Raw genomic sequence first — 18,825 nt, 5'->3', positions numbered from 1 at the left:
TCTGCAGGGAGACCTGCGTCAATTTCTGCGATTACACAACCGCATTTCCGCCCACACCCTTCAAAATAAAAGCCGGGCGGTACAGCGGGGTTTCAGCAGATAAAAACGGGCCCCCTGGTGGCCACAGAGCAGGTCCACAATAACATGAGAACTGGAGCAGTTTTAAAGGGACATGTACATCATGTTATTAAACATTCACTGGTATTTTCAGTAATTATAAATAAAAGTAAATATTAATGTAAATGTTATATTTTGCCTTGATTTCACATTTTTTGCTTACTCCATAAATCCAGATAAGTCCATATTTTAGTTTTGATGTCTCCAGTATTAATCTACACTGTAAAATAAATATATAACATAAAATAATAATTATTATAATAATATATAAAATAATATACATATATATAGACCCCCTTAGCAAGGCACCAAAAATCACAGAGGGTCCCCAAGATTTTGTCTCCTCTGCCAAAGTCAAAACTACATTTGCACATGTTAACTAAAATCACAATTCTTAGAAGAGTCTTAATACAAAACTATTTTAAAACATACATACATAATAGTTGGCTACTTATTATTATTATCATTATTATTTTTTGGTAAGGATGAGAATATATAAGATTTCCTCTCAGGCTGATAAAAGAGAAATAATTGCGGGAGAAAAAAAAGGTTGGGACTCATTGTTCTAGAGGACAAAATACAGTAAATTGCCTCAGGTGATGACAAAACTTGTCAAAATGTCTTCTGGGTTGCCCTTCTAGTGGAGAAATAAGATACTGACTGTAGAGATGTCTCCCTTCTTTCCAGTATAATGCACTCAAAGCACCAAAATGGTGTAAAATACAAAAAACACAAACAACTACTTTCTTTTCTACCATGAAGAAAGTAATTTATTGATTAAAAATTGCTCACACTAAGATCCATCTTGAGTAACCAAGTCATGATTTCCAGAAAGGGACACTGGTTTTGAATTTTTCATTTCATTTTTTCATTTTTGGGTGAACTGTCCCTTCAAAAATGCTTTTATTCTGAAGGCACGTGTAGTATGGTGTTTTTCTTGTATCTATGACTAACTTGACATCTGGTAGGCAGTGTGTACAGTACAATACCGTGCAATGTGTGTGTGTGTGTGTGTGTGTGTGTGTGTGGTGGTGGTGTTTTTTTCCTGTTCTTTTCCATTAAATAACAAACTGATCTCACTGATTCACTGTCACACATCATCATCATAATCATAAAATGGTGAAAAACAGAAAAAGCACAGATTACAGTGGAGCAGGGACTGCAAAACACTACAGAACACTGCAGTGTCAAACTGATGAACAGAGAGCGAGAGAGGCAGGCAGGCAGAGAGAGAAGCAGCAGTGAGAGAGAGAGAGAGAGAGAGAGAGAGAGAGAGAGAGAGAGAGAGAGAGAGGCTCATTTAGGTAAAGAGCTCCTACTGTCCCAGCAGACACTCACACACTCTCTGCTCACATCTCCACAGCAGCACATTTGCATCCATAGCAACACCTGCATCCTCCTCTCTGACTGTACAATCCAACAGCAAGAAGAACAAGTCTGTCTAACATCCACAGGAACAATTAGCCAGAAATTAAATACAGATCTTAATGACTATTTATCTGAATGAGCAGAGGAGCATACCTTTTTATACTCGTTTGTCAGCTTTATATCTTGTTACTTTCCTCATGGCTCATTAATTTCCAGCACAATATTTTACAGGGGTGTTATGCTGAGGTCACAGCTGAGTGTGTACAGCTTCAGGAATAAATGTTAGCTCAAAATGCAATAAACTGAAACAACAAATAGATTACTTTCTATTTGCATCTTGTATTCCTATCTTTATCATTATTACTATTACTGATGACCAATTTGAGTTATTTGTTTTTAAGAGAAAAGGTAAATATCCTCTGGTTTCAGCTTCTTAAATATGAATATTTTCTGGTTTCTTCTCTTCTCTCTGACAGTAAAACTGACAGATCTTTGGGTTGTGAGTAAAACAAGACATTTGAGGACATTTTCACCATTTTCTGAAACAACTATTAATTGAAAAAATTATTGATCAAGTAATCAATTATGAAAATAATCATAAGTTGTACATATATATACACACACACATCATATTTTTTCAATTTGTTTTATCACATTATTCACAGCATAAAAACAACCCAGTGGTCAAAGAAAATATTCAGACCCTTTATTTAAAGCTGCTACAAGGAGTGTTTAACTGGTTATGAAACAGTCTAAATTTAATACTGGTGTCTCCTATATGACCTATATAAGCAAACGGGACTGTTTGGGAGAAGATCAGCTGTTTCTGTACAGTTGTTCTTTAAGGGATAGTTCACCCAAAAATGAAAATTCACTTATTTTCTACGCACCCTCATGTTGACTGAGGGTTGGGTTTATTTTGTTTGTTCGCAAAACACTGCACATTCACTTCCATTGTTTGGGAGATTGTGCAACACTGTTTTCCTGAGAAACTCCAGCACTATTACAGATAATGCCTGAATTAATCCCAGGCAAAGTTACAGAGAGTAGGACATTAGCCAGTTAAAAAGATGCATTTTTGATGCTATACTTTGTGGTTACTACAATGGAAACACTACTGCTTTTGTCCACAGGGGGCACTAAAATCAACAAAATGTGAGTGGGTTTACTACAGAGTACCAATATCACACTGTAAAAATAATTTTTAGTCCTGCATTGAAAGCGATATTTAAGGAAAAGTATGTTAGTATAGTCAGGAAAATATACTTAACAAACCTTATAAAGTTGTACTTTTTATGGATTTTTTTTTGGCTCAAACGTATACAGTATATTGAGGGCCATTTCTTTTATACATACCATCCCTGGTTTCCATGGAGATCTTCTGCATGTTGGGCTGTCACCCATCCTCTGCAAACACCCTCCTGACTGTGTCCACTGTTGACCCACCCTTGCTTAGATTCCAATTCGTCTTGACATGTAAGAAGACTGGGTTAAAGGGACAGTTCACCCCAAAATCAAAAATACACATTTTCCCCCCTGGCCTGCAGTGCTGTTTATCCATCTAGACAGATTTGTTGAGAGTCCGTAGAGATGTTTGCCTTCTCTCCAACATAATGGGACTAAATGGCACTCAGGTTGTGGTGCCCAAAGAGCCAAACCAGAACTACTTTCTTTCTACTAGAAATAAAATTGTTCCTACATGAATCTAGATGTATAAACAGCACTACAGGCCAGAAGGGAAATATGTATTTTTGACTTTGGAATTAATTGTACATTTAAAGGTTTACCAGACCAAAGAATCCAGAGGAAGCATCTCTGAAATTCTGCTAAAGTGATACTATTAGTATAGTTCATGTAACTGCACTGATACAAAGATATTTGAACAGAACAACACTGCCACATTTAGAAAACAATCCAGTAAGTTGACACCATCATTTTTCTCACCTATAATAAAAACACAAGACAAGCAGTTCTTTATACATCAACCATAAAATGGATTTATTTTACCAGAGGTCCAAACATATTTCTGTTGCCCCAGGATGCATAGAAGATGTCAGTGTGTCATTAGGAATTCCACTTCCACTACTACAAACCAGTGTTTACAATCTATATGTTCTTCTGCTCAGCCATTGGTTTGATAATAAAGCCATGTGTAACTGGTTTTCTTGTTACACGTTATCAAAATGCCACTGTCTGACTGGGACAATCTGACAATCTGTAAAGAAAAAAAAGAAAGAGGGAAAAAAAGGCAGTTTAAAAAAATAACTCCATCTTCATTAGGGACAGGTGTAGTTCTGCAGGTGAATAAAGGAGCGTAAGGCTACTGGTACAGGTTGGTTTGGAGGAAAAAAAATCCTCTGTGTTTTGTTACATTATTACACTTCTCTCTCCAAAAAGAATTAGTGGAGAGAAATGGAAACTTGTACAAAAGCACACTATCATCATGTCCTTTTACTGTAATAAGACTAGTCATTCTCATGTGGTTCTGGTTTGTGCTGCTGAGACAGAAACGAACTGCCGCTGCATGAATGTGGTGAGGCCCCCAGCAGCTGATGGTTAACACAACTGAAGGGCCAAATGGAGGTTAATAGGAGAGGAAAAAGGGGGAGTTAATGGGGGGAAAAAGAGGCAGGTTTAGTGAACATCTCTGCACCCAAACTGCTCCTCAGAAAGCTGGACTGCTGTTGTGTGTTTGGGTCAAACCATCTACAGCTGTCAGGTAAACACATCCACATCAAGCTCTTAAATCAACTCTGTTCCATTCTGGAAGATTTTTAGCCCCCTCCTCATTACTGCCCATCACAGACCACAGAGAGGGGGAGAGTGGAAGGGGTATGGGGGAGCAGAATGTTATGTTTCACTTTAGAAAAAAAACAACAAAATCAGAAATTAGAAGTCCATACATAAGTCCGTGTTTTCTCCTCCCTCAGAAGGGGCAGCAGGTTTCGCAGGGCTGCAGTTACTCAGCCACACCACGGGAGGGGGGTGGAGGGGCAGGGGTGGGAGGAGGTTTGGGGGGTGGTTTTCATCCATCCAGAGGGCTCACTTTAGCCGCTGGACGATGACGGCGTTGAGGAGGTTCGCCTGCTGCAGCGTCTGGCTCTCGTCTGAGAGCTCCATGTTGGGGAAGGTGGTCATGAGGACGAACTCTCTGGCGGCCATGGCGGGCCGGGCCGCCACCACGAACTGCCGCAGGTCTGACACCCTGGGGGGGGGACACAAATAAGACGTTATGACGGGGAGTATGGACTTGACTTATGTTTGTGTGTCAGGATGAAATGTGGTCAACATTCACGGATCCAAATAACGACAATTACTTAAAGTTTCAGCATGAAACTGATTGATTACCTGTGGGTGTGGTTGAACTTTTGGACCAGCCTGCCGCCGTCGGCCAGTCGGATCTGAATGTTAGTGACGGGCTGGGAGGGGTCGAGGGTCACAGAGGCACTGGCTTGGGCCTCATTGGCAGCCTGGTCCTGCTGGGAGGTGGGCGGAGCTGAAATCAACTCTGGGGTGGCACTAGAGAGGAGAAGGAGGAGGAGGAGGAGGAGGAGGAGGGGGAGGATGGAAAGAGATGAGAATATACTCTGACTATGGCTGCAATGTTATCAGACTGTCACAGTACAATAACCATCAGTTTTATGGTATCACAATATGTCACGTTTTCTTTTTTGAACAGATGCTTTATCATAATTTCGCAAAATATTATGTCCCTTTTTTTAATAGTACTAATACTAATACAACACTAACACTACAGTTGCAAATTGTACCTTAATTGATTACTGGTAAGAGTAACAATCAATTCATCGATTACTTGTTATTAAAAAAAGGATGTTTAAAATAATGGTACACCACTTTCTCTCCCCCAATTTGTTGTCAGTTTAATTGCTACTGGAGATATTAAAGATAAATGTTACATGTACAAATCATAAAATCACCATGTTACGTCATCAGATATCAAGGAAACATTGTACGCTGAAATGTTTGCTTCTCTTACATCAATGCTGCAGTCATGGTTTCTCCCATTCAATTTCTTTTCTGGGTTGGAAAAACTTCTGGTTTAACCATTTCACGTTAATTAAAGTTCAAATTAATGCAGAATGTTCGTGGGATGAACACGTGTCTCTTTAAAAGTCGTAAGAAATCATTAATAATACTGTAGAAGGTGCAGATGTTTATAACTATAACGGACTCTGGCGGGCAGTGTGTTTACTGAACCACAGATTGTATATTAAATATGATTTCAACCTACTTAACATGAAGTCTATGGCTCTGACTCACTATTTGGACCTTTACAACAGTAGGTGGTGTTTTAACCCACCTCTTTAAACATGCTCCAACAGTGTCACATGACTGACTGGAAACCAGTCATTTATGTGGAATGAGCCCTTACAGTCAGTCAATGCTCAGACTACAGATGATTCATTAGAACAAGAACAACCGGTTTACCAGCCTGTAACTCGGCTTTTCATTGAATTCAGCCGCTGCTGTTATATGCAGACACAGAAACCAGACTGTTCATCAGTCTCACCTCCCCAACTTCTGTCCTTCACCTCCAAAAGCCTTGAAGGCAACCTTGGGTTTGGTGAAGTCCTCGTCCCTGTGGTCCTCCATGTCTAGGTTGACCTGACCCCCTCGAGACCGCTGCCTCAGCTCCAGTGGAATCTCCCTGCAGGAGGATAATCAACAGGTGAGCAGGGGGCTTAATCACACGTGGTATCAGTGCTGCTGATGTGTGCCCTTTAAAAGACAAACTCTCAAAGAGAAAAAGGTGAGTTACTGAAATTAGCTCTTAACACCTGAATACATATTCACATATGAACATTAAAGCCCCACTCCAGCCAGCGTTAATTTACAGGTTTTGGTTCCTTCTCAAAAAGAAAATGGGGGTGTGGTTATTAGTTGAACATAATCCATTAATAATCTGTTAAGTACAAATACTTTGTTACTATATTACAAAAAAGTCTTAAGGTATTACTTGAGTATTTATTTTTCTGACAACTTTTTACTTTTACATCCTAAATTTTAACACAAACATCTGTACTTTCTACTCCTTACATCTTCAAAACAAACTCATTACTTTAGATTTAATGCATTTGATGGAGAATTACTGATAATGATTATTTTAAATCACTGACCACCAACTTCCTAAAATCAAGACTGATTGCAACTTAAATGGAAGGAAGAACAACACATAGAAAATACGATTTATCAGTGTATCCATCAGTCATATCACACGCGACAAACGTAAAAACAAAACAAAATCTAGGTGACATAAAAAGGCCTAACAACAAAGAAACAACATAAAGACTTAACAAAATAAAAACCCCGTAAAAGACCAAGACAAGATGAAATGGACAGAGAGGGAGATGCGACCATGTAGAAAAGGTGGCGTTCAGTTAGGTTTGCAGAGAACTGCCTGTGACTTTTTTAAACTTTTTTTTTTACTTCACTTTTACATGAGTAAAAAAAGAAATTGTATCAGTACTTCTAATTTTATCAGCCTTTTTAACACAAGAACCCCCTTGAGTTTTTTCACATTGAGCACAAAAAGTTAGTTGTCAAGAAATATTTGGTGAACATGGTGGTTAATAAACACTGTCGGGAAAAACACAAAATATCATAAAAATGCCAAAGCACACTGGAGTGGGCCTTTAAGGACATAATGTGTCCTCATGGACCTGTAGTGAACTTTTATGAGACTAAGAAAAGGTCGACAGAATAATCTCACCCCCTTCTGATTGCCTCAAGGAAGTTGGCGTTGCCAGGATCGTTGTAGTTTCTGAGGTCGCCGTCGTCCAGACTGAAACCTGTCTTCCACAACTTCAGCACCACGTGGACCTAACACACAGACACATATACACACATAATTCATTAAGTTAGTCATTCTCCTACAATTAGTAGTCAAGAATCCCCCAGCATTTGAATGAACATAAAGGCAGAAAACCTGAAATCACATGCAAATGCTAATGGCAGAGGATGGGGGGGGGGGGGGGGGGGGGTTAAACTACACCACTGACTGCAGAGTAGCAGCACAGCAACAGCTTGTTGTGGACATGTATGAAATCAGTGTATGCAGATCTGAAGTTAAAAAACAGAAAGGCGAGGAGAGGGACAGATGTTGATCAAGAGTCAGGCTACCAGGTGATCGGTAGATTTGTATCACCTTGATGTCAACCTGAAGGTTTCCACTCAATGTACAAATATAATACAGTCATTGATGATATTTTATCACATTTCACTCCGGTGCATGTGCTATTGATTTCTCACCTCTATCACCAGCGCATGTGATTAGAGCAGCTGTGTCTCTGCCCAGTGACTGTTCAGGGACTGTGACATATTCTACACATATAGACACTGACAGTCTAACAAAGAGTCAGTTTACTGGTATGATGTCAGCGCAACTGCCAACAGATCATTTTCACCTCAGATCTGGAGATGAAGTAGGCCTGAGCGATATAACTGAAAATATCATGGTAGTGAAGTTTCATATTGGTTGATATCAATAACTTTGGATCCTGTAGGTTGTGACTGACGATATGTTGTGTACTCCAAAAGGTGGAAGGAGCTTAGGTGATAAAATAAGTTTGTTCAGTTCAGAAAATGACATCGATTTCCTGTAATGTAGCCTTTAAACCAGAGAAAGACAACACTTCTGACATATGACAATAAAACAATATCCAAAATCTAAGATGATTTCTGCTCTCATAACACGATACAATATGCTATCTATATATATTGTTCCACGACGCAGACATGCTGCTCAGGTAGACAGTGCGCGAGTTGATGCTTTGTCTCTGTTACTCTGACACACCCACCCTCCTCTCTCATCTACACTCAGATAAGCTTTTGTGTCAGTGTGATGTGTATTCACAATGCATCTGAATAAGGGTTAATGTTGATTTAATGATTCACTGGATGAAAATGTCTTTTACAAGAGAGACTTGGGCTGGTATCAAAATGTGGGCAGCCTGTAAACCACAAAGGAAATTGCCACAGGGGGTTGTATTACTATGATTTGATTGTTAATTACAGTAAACTTATAGCCAATTAGAGACAGCAATTAGCACAATATATTAACGCATTTTGCTTATTAAAGAGGTTTCACCTCCTGAGAGCTATTTTATGCAGACATTATGAAAACCTTACTTTATTTCATAGATTAAAAACAGCTTTGAAATCAAGTAAAAGGAAAGTATCAACAGAGCAGATAATTAGCAGACAAAGAGGCTGACTGATCATTTGCTCTACTGATGTAAGAGCCGCCTTGAGGGCTTGACTGGTGCCAATGATGCCAGAAGCAAAGCAAGAACTGCACAAAAAACGAAAGCAAGAGGACCTGTCAGGGCCTGTACTCACATCCTGCTGGCTGTTGGAGGCTTGCCTCTCTCCAGCCACATAGGCCGACTCCTCCTCAGGAGCTGCTCCTAGCCTGTAGCCTCCACCAATGAAGGCCTGAATGATGAGGAGACACCAAAAACAAAATGAGAGAGAACAGAATCAACAAAATATGTGACAATGCAGAAGGAGACCAAAACAGAACAACATTGGCCTTGTGAGTTTAAGTGTACCTTGGCTCTGCTGGGCTCTCCAGGCGCTCTCCCACTCCGGTCCAGAGGCACGGCTCCATGTTCCTTGGCCCCCTTGAACAAATCTTCCACCACCTCATTAGAGCTCTTCTTCTTGGGTGGCCCAACGATCTGCTGCCCACTGCGCTCTGATCCTCCCGCAAAAAACCTGTTGATGTGTAAACAAAGATGAGCTGAGGTCGAATAAAGTCTGAAATGTACGAGCGCAAGTTTAACAGCTGAGAGATGGTGCGATGAATCCTAGTGCTACCAGGGGAAGGGGGGCAATGCAGCACCCGGACGGTCTGCAGCGCTCACACGCTACAGTTATCAGCAGTAAACAGGGAGATGTACTTCATCTTCGCAAACCAATCACATATTAGATGGGGACTCATCACCCTAGTAACCAAGAAAATGGAGCCTTTTCTATGCTTTTTCTGATGTGCAGAGGAAATCTGAGACTAGGGCTGCAACTAATGATTATTTTCATAGTTGATTATCTTCTTGATAAATCAATTCATAGATGTTTGTTTAAAAATGTCAGAAAACTGCTAAAACTGTTGATCAGTGTTTCCCAAAGCCAAAGATGATGTCCTCAAGGAATTAAAAAAAGAAATCACATTTAAGAACCTAAAATCAGAGAATTTTGACTTTTTTTACTTTAAAAAATTATTCAAACTGATTAATTGATCAGCAGAATAGTTGGTGATAAATTTAATAATCGATTACTATTTGCAGCTCCAGCCAAGACTCAACTCATGTCTGTGCAGGAGCCCAGAGGGAAAGACGTTTTGTGTCTGTGTTCAGCTCTCAGTACTTTTGTAGCTTCCTGTAGACGTACATGTGAATCTCTGTGGTTTAAAGTTTAGTTTCTCTCCTGTGTCACCATTTATATTCTGAGGTATCTGGGGATTTATTTTACTGTTTTGTTGACTTTCAGCTGATAGGAGTCATAACAAGTTGCTGCTGGTGAAAACTCAACATTTCTTGATTTTGTTTCTCCATAATAAAAGCTTATAGATAACAAATATTGGGGACCTTTATTGTGGAGAATTTATAGTAAAAGGCATTTGGTTGACCAGCATTTTACAGCCACTTCACTCAAGTGGGTAGCTCAGATGAAAATTCCCTCCATGTCAATCTGAGGCAGATATCTTGCTGCGTATATCTCCTGCTCACAGTGGGAAAACATGTCAAACTAACAGATATGAATAGATGATTTAAAAAACAAGAGAGCCAGAACATCTCTGACATTTTTAGCCAGCCTCCTTCTAAGAGCAACTACAGGTGGCACAATGGTGTAGTGGTTAGAACTGCTGCATCGCATCAAGAAGGTGCTGGCTTTTAATCCCACAGACAGCTGGGACCTGTCTGTCTGTTCTCCCCATCTCCAGCTTCCTCGCACAGTCCAAAGACATGCAGGTTCAGTTAACTGGTAAGTCCAAATTTCCTGTAGGTGTTAGTATGAGGGTGAATGGTTGTTTGTCTCTATGTGTTAGTTCTTGGATGCCATCTATCTGTTTTTTTGGCTTTTTATGCCTTTTAATGGATAAACAGCTGAAGCTATGACAGGAAAGGGAGACAGAGAGCGGGGGAATGACAAGCAGCAAATGGCTGTAGGCAGGAGCTGAACCGGCGCCCGCTGCAGAGGACTCACAGTCTCCATACATGGGGTACACCACAATCTCTTCATTTTGATCTACATTGTTTAGCACTTACAGACATCAGGGAAAACAATGTGAACAAACATGAAAATTGTTCTAGCTATGTAATCTACCACAAAGGAATCCCGAAAAATGTCGACTTTAATGTGAACTCTAAAAACAGGCAAACAATAAGTCATTTCAGGCCAGCTGCAACATTGTTGTCAGAGAAGCAAGTATTTCAACTTAACATATTTCCGTGATCTCTGATGACATATCATGGGCATTTTATGATAAATATATTACATATTTGTCCTTTAAGATACTCTGCTCACTATCCATCAGATCTAAACATGCACACAGAAACAATGCCTTAATACAAAACCATGTAAACATAAAAACCATTACGCACTGCAAAACTGAACCAGGGGAAGAATGTAAATTATGAACTAAATGGACTAAAAGGACATTAGCAACCGCACACAGTCTCTTAACAGCCAGTCCACAGCTGCACTGCCCCAGCCAGCAGCAGAATCTGTTGATGCTGCAGAAAAGCCCAACCAGCTCACAGTGAATGAGGTGAGACCAAAAATAGTTTGGTGCATTCTGGAAATCACCCCACTAGGTGTGACTTTTCCACCATCCAAACACTGAGAGGATGCACAGCTCGGACAGAGGGGCACTTCTCCAGCTTTGAACAACTAACTGGGGATGAGGAAGGCCTCTAAATGAACACACAATCAACTACAAAGTGACGAAATGTATTCAATTGTCTACTTCATCCCACTGAAGTGTCCTTGAGCATGACACACGACCATGATTGATCTTTTATAACTAATCTAACTCTGATCTGTGAGTTCCTCCTGGCAGACAAACAGATCCTGTAAAGTACTCAGTTAAATCATAGCAGAAAATAGACTATATGGCTCTTTATTATAAACTAAAGATTGCCATTTTCTTCATCTGGCGCTTTTTTTGTTTTAAGTGAATGACCCATTCACTGAAGACAGGTAAACACACAACACTGGGAGTTGGGCTTACCTTTGACCTTCCTCCTCATCACTCTCCTCCTCTGCTTCATGCATCAGATCTCTGAAGGAGGTCACTCTGGGCTGAGAGCTGATGAGAAAGAAAAATATAGGGTTGGTGCGCTCAGGTACATGTTATAAAATTATACTGATGAAGGACAAAGAGCCTTTTAAAGTCTTCCAAGTATACTGCAGAGAATTATGGCACAGGACTGTTTGCTAAGCTGGAATGTTGGACTTTGCACTGACAAAGAAGCAGCTTATAAGTGTGAAAATAAAAACAGGTTCCTGCATTTTCCATTTCATGATTGCAGACTCTTCCAGACCTGTCATCATTGATTAATCTGTCGATTATTTTCTCAATGAAACAATTATTTATTGAATAATAGTTTGGTCTGTAGAAGGTCAGAAAATGAAAAGTTTACTGTCAGAAAGGAGTAAAGAAATTATTTACATTTTAGAGGCTTAAATCAGAAAATCTGATGGGGATAATCAAGCCAGTCCTTGGAAAACTTGCATTGACCCACTGTGGCCATTGTGTCCTACACAGGAAGCTGGACAAGGTTCCAGAAACATCTCCACCCAAAGAGGAAGCAAATTAACCAGTGTTACCTGCATTCAAATTATTTTCTCGTAACATTTTGAATAAATGCTATATTGTTGTTCCCACATATTTTTTGTCTCTTTTTGAAATGGTGTATGTATGCATGGAGTATGTCACTGCATAAGTCATACACAGAAAAATTTTGGTTTTAAAAGCCCAAATTTGGTAGCTTCTGTCACACTGCAATGTCACTATTCCATCATATATATTGATCTTAACTGTTGCATCTCTTAATAAGTTTTTCCTCCCTATCATGAGCATGTAGCGAAATATTGCAAGGCTCTTTGTGCATTTTATCAACCCTTTTCTAACTAAGAATCATTAACACCATGAGCAACACTGTTAGTATCAGTTTATTTTTTTGGAAATTCCGAATTTCATATTTAAGGAAACAGAATGGGGATGATAGTCTGGAAACACAAATACTTTTCCATACTTTCCTTTCATGTTTTTCTATACTCATCCAGACCTGGAAATCGCTACAATCAAATTTTATCCTCTTCCATACTGTGTAGGAACCCTGATAAAGGTGTGGTGCTGACATTTTTAAATGTTGGATTCCCACAGGATGGAAGTCAATTTATTGTTCCTCACCGGATTGGGACAGGGCAGGAAAAAACGTCAACAGTAGAGGAGAGGAAATCATAACAATAGGTCAGTTTTATATTTAAATATGCAGTCCTGATATGAATAAACACTATTTTCTTTATTTGGAGCATAATGCCAGTCATTCTGTTGACTTTTTTTTTTACTCTCTCTCTGCTCTGGTGGGTGGTTGCAGCTACCTGACCAGTGCATGGAAAGAGAGTCCAGGACTGGGATGGGACAGAAGTATTTTTGTGGGATTGCAATGGGAGTGAAAATCTTCCCAGCATTACCTGGGCCCTGCAGACCGGGACACTGAGGAGCCTCCTTCAGGTTGAGGAAGCGTCACTATGTCGTCGTCAGCTCCATCCTCGAAGAAACTGGCGAGTGCAAGCTAGGAGGAGACAACATTAGTCTGACAATGTCACAAGAAAATCCTGATACACCTCTCACCAAACACAAGCACAAGTCTAACAGGTGTCATGTGTCATGATGACCTTCATAAGTTAGTTCATTTGAAAGTGAGCTAACTGTATATCTGGAGATCCTGACCTTCCTCACACCAAAGACAAGCAGGTAGAAATATTTAGCAGCCAGGGTTGCCGGGTCTGTTTTTTCCTGGGTAGACCCATTTTGCCTGCATACATGAATAATATCTATAAATCCATGATTTAAACACACACACGGATTTGTCATTCACACACCCATATACACACACGCAATGCCTTGCTCAGCCAGGGACGAAGAGAAGAGGGAAAATAATAGAGAAAGTAAAAAGACAAACAACATGTTAGTTTGCACATCAGTGAACTGGCCTATTAAACTGGCAGCCTGTGGGCCAAAACTGGCCATTTAACAGCCTCAATCCGGCCCTTGGTATATTTAGATATATGAAAGAAAAGCATATCATTGTGATTTCGTTTAAATAACCAGCTAATATTCTATGTTTATGGGTGTTTACATAATTTGTTAGAAGAATATTAATAAGCCAATGAGCCCATTTATTCTGATGTCTGTTGTGAAGCACAGAGAAACGTATTATTTTATTGTATGTCACACAGCAGTTTCATTCCTTGTTTTTACCCTCCATTTGAAATGGAGTATATTCTTTATTTCACTTTATTACAGTTTTAATATGGTCTGTCTTAGTGCCAGTTAGTCATCTACTCTGAATTGTATTTCAAAGGTGTCATAAAAATCAAGTTTGATTGATTGATTGATTATTAATTTCATTAGTTTTAAGTCAGACTGATTTATTACATAATTTTCATTCAAAATGAATGAAAAAATATATGAAATGCAACATTGCGTTTATTAAAACAACAAGCTACTTCTAAACTAGGATTACAAAGGTCTTGATTATTCGATAAATTGTTTAGTCTATAATGAAAAAAATGATCAGTTTGCTGTCCTAAAAGAGTAAAGAAACCAGCAAATATTGACATTTAAGAAGCTAAAATCAGACTTTTTTTTATTTTTAAAGCTACTCAAACTGATTGCTGCAGCTTTATTTTTGTACATAATGTTCCTTATCCAACTGTTAAAGTTAGTAAAACATTTAAATTCCTAATTTTACAGGTCCAACACAGGGGATGTAAATGTCTGGATCCTAGACATTTTACTTTGTTCAAATCTGGCCCTTTTAAAACAATGTAATTGAATACACCAGGTCTACACATTCACAGAGCTATATTCTATTTACAATAATATACTGTATCATATCACAAAAAGCCAAAAGAACTGTTTATGGAAAACTGCTTTTAATGCTGGCACACAACTTTGTAAATATACATTGCATTTGGAAACTATAGCAATTCTACTGGACTTTAAAAGCAGTGTATATGGTTTGGCAGGGGCATACCTTGAGTTCTGGTTTTAGGCTGGGTTTTTAGTTCACTTCTATTGACTGATGGGCTGGTTTTGATCACATACAGACCTGACAACCCTAATCACAGCACACAGAAACATTTAGAGCACGCTGTAATACTGCAGGTGCTACTCGAGTGAAAGAAATCAACCACAACAACAGTCATCCAGTTTCATTTTCCCTACGTGCCAAAACTACAGTGGGGATAAAAGTTCGTTTTCACTTTCGAACGTAACGCTGCTTACACTCTCGACAACACTTAATCCAGACAGCTGACACTGCAGCACTACAAGCTAACCAATGTTGACTGCTAGATTTAAGTTAACATGAACATAGCTTTACGCTAACGCTAGCTAGGACGGCTCAATGGACTGAGGACAGGCTAGCGTTAGCCAGAACTTTAAAGCAGCCTGCTTTGAGTAGTGAGGCAGCAGGAATGACCCAGCAGTTGTGTCCGTTAACTAAGTATACAGTAGACTTGTTGTTGGTGACAGAAAGCGCTCAGGCCATTGTCAAAGGGTGACTTGCACAAATTACCGGCAACACAGGCTAACGTTAGCCGGCAAGCTACTGGTCTGACACATGTCCCGTCTCCGCTTATTGGGCTTCTTTTTCCGCCGCACACTCCACCGCAGCTCCGTGTAAACATCCAGAAAGGACGTACCTGCAGGTTCCAGCCGGCGGACTCCAGGAAAAACCGGGCCCTCTCCTCGTCCACATCAGTAACAGCAACGAACTCCCTCACTGACTCCTCTTGGCTCGCCATTTTGATTTGCTCCTTCTACGACTCGTCCGCCTCCACCTGGGGAAACAAGCAACACACGATGGTTCCTATCTGGTTTCACCCGGGGAACCATAACCAAAGAGACACGGAATAAACATATTAAAATAAAATAAGTTGGCTAAAATGTGGTTCAAACACGCTTAAATTTGTTTTGAGAGAATATGCGAGACTCTTTTTTTTTTCGAGACTCTTTTAATGTTAATAGTCAATAGTCTCTTTTTGATAATAGGAATTTGTTGCCCTGCCAACATTATTTTGACCACTAGATGGCAGTGCATCCACAGTTTATAGAGAACTGCATCCATTCATGAGCTTTCTCTGTTAGAACAAAGGTCTTGACACAGGGATCATAGAGCAAAACATATGACTGTGCTTTTCTGTTTGACCTGTGCATTATGTTTCACAAACAAGATGGCGACAGGGCAGTAATTAATACCTTTTTTATGACAACCATATTATATAACAAATGATAACACTGGTTTAGGCATCATACCTGAATGGGCTATTAACAGTTAATGATGACTAATATTCTTGATGGGAATGTATTTATAGTTTTATGACCTACTCCCGTTATCCACTGGGCCTATGGAGTCAGTTGCTGTGAAAAAAAAAAAAAAAAAAAAAACATCTTTAAAAGATTAAGAAAATGAATTCATTTTAAATTTCTTTCATTCTACAATAAAGGATATGCATATATAATATAATATATTTTCTATATTATGTATTATTTAGATTATTTTTTAATTAGTTTGTTTTTTGAATGATGTCATTTATTTATACCTTATTTTCCCTTTTATTTTTCCCCTATTGCTTTTCCTATTGTGAATGAATTCACTTACTCAACCTGAGCAGGAAGACCCGCCCAAAGCCAACTGATTGACAGCTTGGTTGGCAAGGACTAGCACAAACAATAGGGAAAAATCAAGCAAAAATAATATTTAAAAAATGAAAAATAAATATATATAGGTTAAAAAATATATAAAGAAAAAATATGCATTAGATTGATAAATATCTTCTTAATTATACAAACAAATATATACAGAAATAAATGTGAAAATAAATTAAAATGCTTATTAGTCTTTTATATTTTATTTTCCATATTATTTTCGTTTTCATTATTTATTTCTCTTTATATTTCCACATTTTTAGTTACACATTTTCCTTTTACTTTAACAGATTTATTCTTCTTTATGGCACTCATACAACTCCATAAGGGTCTGCTTTTTCTCATGCACTTTCATATCTAGATTATCAAAATGTGTTTGATGCTGCTGAGACATTCTTAAGGTTTTTCATCTCATCTCATCTCATTAATCTGATCCCGTCCCATCTCATTAGGACGTGACACCTCAGTGTGAGACCACAGAGCTTCTCATAAAGGAATCAGATCTTAATCTGCATCTTGTCACACTTTTCAGCTCCTATTTGTCCTCTTGTGTGGGATTACTGGGAAACAGATGCTGATCAACAAAACCATCCCAGTAAGCGTGTGCATGTATGTTTCAACGTGATGAGCAGATGGAGGGAATATTCCTGTGGGAGATACCTTTGTACCCCTGCTAAGGTGTCTGATGGCAGGCTGGTCAGATGGCACAAAGTAATAAGAACCAGACAGATTGGGCTCATCTTAATTGTTTTTCAGAGGGGAAAGGGTTGATGAGGTTTTCATCCGTTGGCTGTTGGTTGTTTGATCTTCAAGGCTAATTAATCTGTAGCAAAGTGAGAAAACCGTGTTGTCACCTCACCTCGTGAAGCACAACCCCCATCTCCTCTCAGATACACACAAAGAACAAGATGAAAACAGAAATATACAGTGCATTACACCAAGGAGAGTTAAACGGCAGTGATTATATATTGTTTCCCCCTTCGGTTGTTTTTAGCTTCAGGGTCTGTTTGATGAGGCAACAGCAGCCAGATACACGGCAAGAGAAAGAAAACGGAAAGAAGACAATAGCAAGACAGTCAAGATGTTTAAACCAACAGAATGACACATTAAGAGAAAGAAAAAAGTGTTTATGTGAGATAAAGTGAGAGGTGAAGCACCTACTGCAATGCCACCACAACTGCCAGATGCAACCAGTGGAGATTTGCAAAGTTCTGCCAATATTTACATGGTCTCCACATATGTAGCCCCGAGCTGGCATATGATCAACTGTTTGAGGGCCGAGCAGGACGCCCTCCGTCAAGAGATGGAGCAGCAGATCAACATCCTGCAGTAAAACGGCATCAACAAGGAAAGGTCTTATGAGAGACCGCTGGAGTAGCTAAAGTTTTCACTGAGGCTGTTTAAGCTGAGGGAATTTAGGAGAGTCAAACTGAGAGAAAAAAAAATGTTAGACTAACTAAACCCCTAAAACCACATTTTTCAGCTGAAAAACAATGTGGGCAGTGTTGTTGTGTTACAGTGTAGTAGTGTTATTGATTGATTCAGGTCAAGATCCTGACATTTTCATGCAAACTATTTGAATTCTCCAAACTGAGTTATAAAAATGCATAACAACTGCCTTCTACTGATTGAAACTCAGCTATTGTGGTTAAATTTTGCTATTGGCTGGTCTGGAGGCAGGTGATGTATGGTGGCAGCTTTTGTCACCAACCAGCCCCCTTCCTCCCCGCTCAACAGCTGTAAAATGCATTATCGCAGAATACTCTGAAATATTGTGATATTATTTTCGGGCCACACCACGGGCTGATAGAGAACACAGTGAAATTGAACTTTGACCTTTTTGATAAAAAAAATGTCATCACCTCATCATTTTATTCTATTAGGTATTTATGCGTAATTTTGTCATGATTACCATATAAATCCTTGAGTTATGGACAAAAATGTGTTTAATGAGGTTATAGTGACCTTTGACCACTAAAATCTAATCAGTTCATTTTTGAGTACAACTGGTCAATTGAACCAAATTTGAAGAAATTCTCTCAAGCTGTCCTTGAGGTATCACATTTACTAGAATGGAATGATCTGAATGTGGAGACACAATAAAAGGTTTTTCAATTTTTCTACAGAATTCTGAATCACAAAGGTCCTTCAGCATTCAGTTATGAATGTGCATGAAAATAGTTAGTAGTTAGACAGATTAGCTTCGGACAAGACGCATTTCCGCATTTCCTTTGTTCACGCACACATGGAAGCGAGGGCATGATCCCCTGGTGGAGATCATAAAACACTAAAGGCAACAGTGACAAACTGTACATAGATATTGAGCGGTAACTGTGACCCTGAAGCCTGTCACACACCAATACTGTCAGTTATGT

General features: G+C 39.2%; 1 protein-coding gene across 1 annotated transcript; it reads right to left on the bottom strand.

Annotated features, from left to right (window-relative positions):
- Nucleotides 1–4,338: 4,338 nt before the first annotated feature.
- On the bottom strand, nucleotides 4,339–15,601 carry nsfl1c (NSFL1 (p97) cofactor (p47)). The gene is made up of 9 exons (XM_084721825.1): nucleotides 15,445–15,601; nucleotides 13,207–13,307; nucleotides 11,738–11,815; nucleotides 9,057–9,222; nucleotides 8,845–8,940; nucleotides 7,217–7,326; nucleotides 6,017–6,154; nucleotides 4,834–5,004; nucleotides 4,339–4,690 (listed from the first exon to the last, which is right to left on the bottom strand). The coding sequence occupies exons 1-9, from the start codon at nucleotides 15,544–15,546 to the stop codon at nucleotides 4,528–4,530; spliced, it is 1,125 nt and encodes a 374-aa protein (XP_084577951.1). The 5' UTR covers nucleotides 15,547–15,601; the 3' UTR covers nucleotides 4,339–4,527.
- Between the last annotated feature and the right edge of the window lie 3,224 nt (nucleotides 15,602–18,825).

The sequence above is a fragment of the Lutjanus erythropterus genome, chromosome 6 (assembly GCF_056507025.1).
Source record: "Lutjanus erythropterus isolate fLutEry1 chromosome 6, fLutEry1.hap2, whole genome shotgun sequence".
In the NCBI taxonomy this organism is placed as follows: domain Eukaryota; kingdom Metazoa; phylum Chordata; class Actinopteri; order Lutjaniformes; family Lutjanidae; genus Lutjanus; species Lutjanus erythropterus.
The sequence above is the reverse complement of the archived record's forward strand: the minus strand, read 5'-3'. Positions and strand labels throughout refer to the sequence as shown.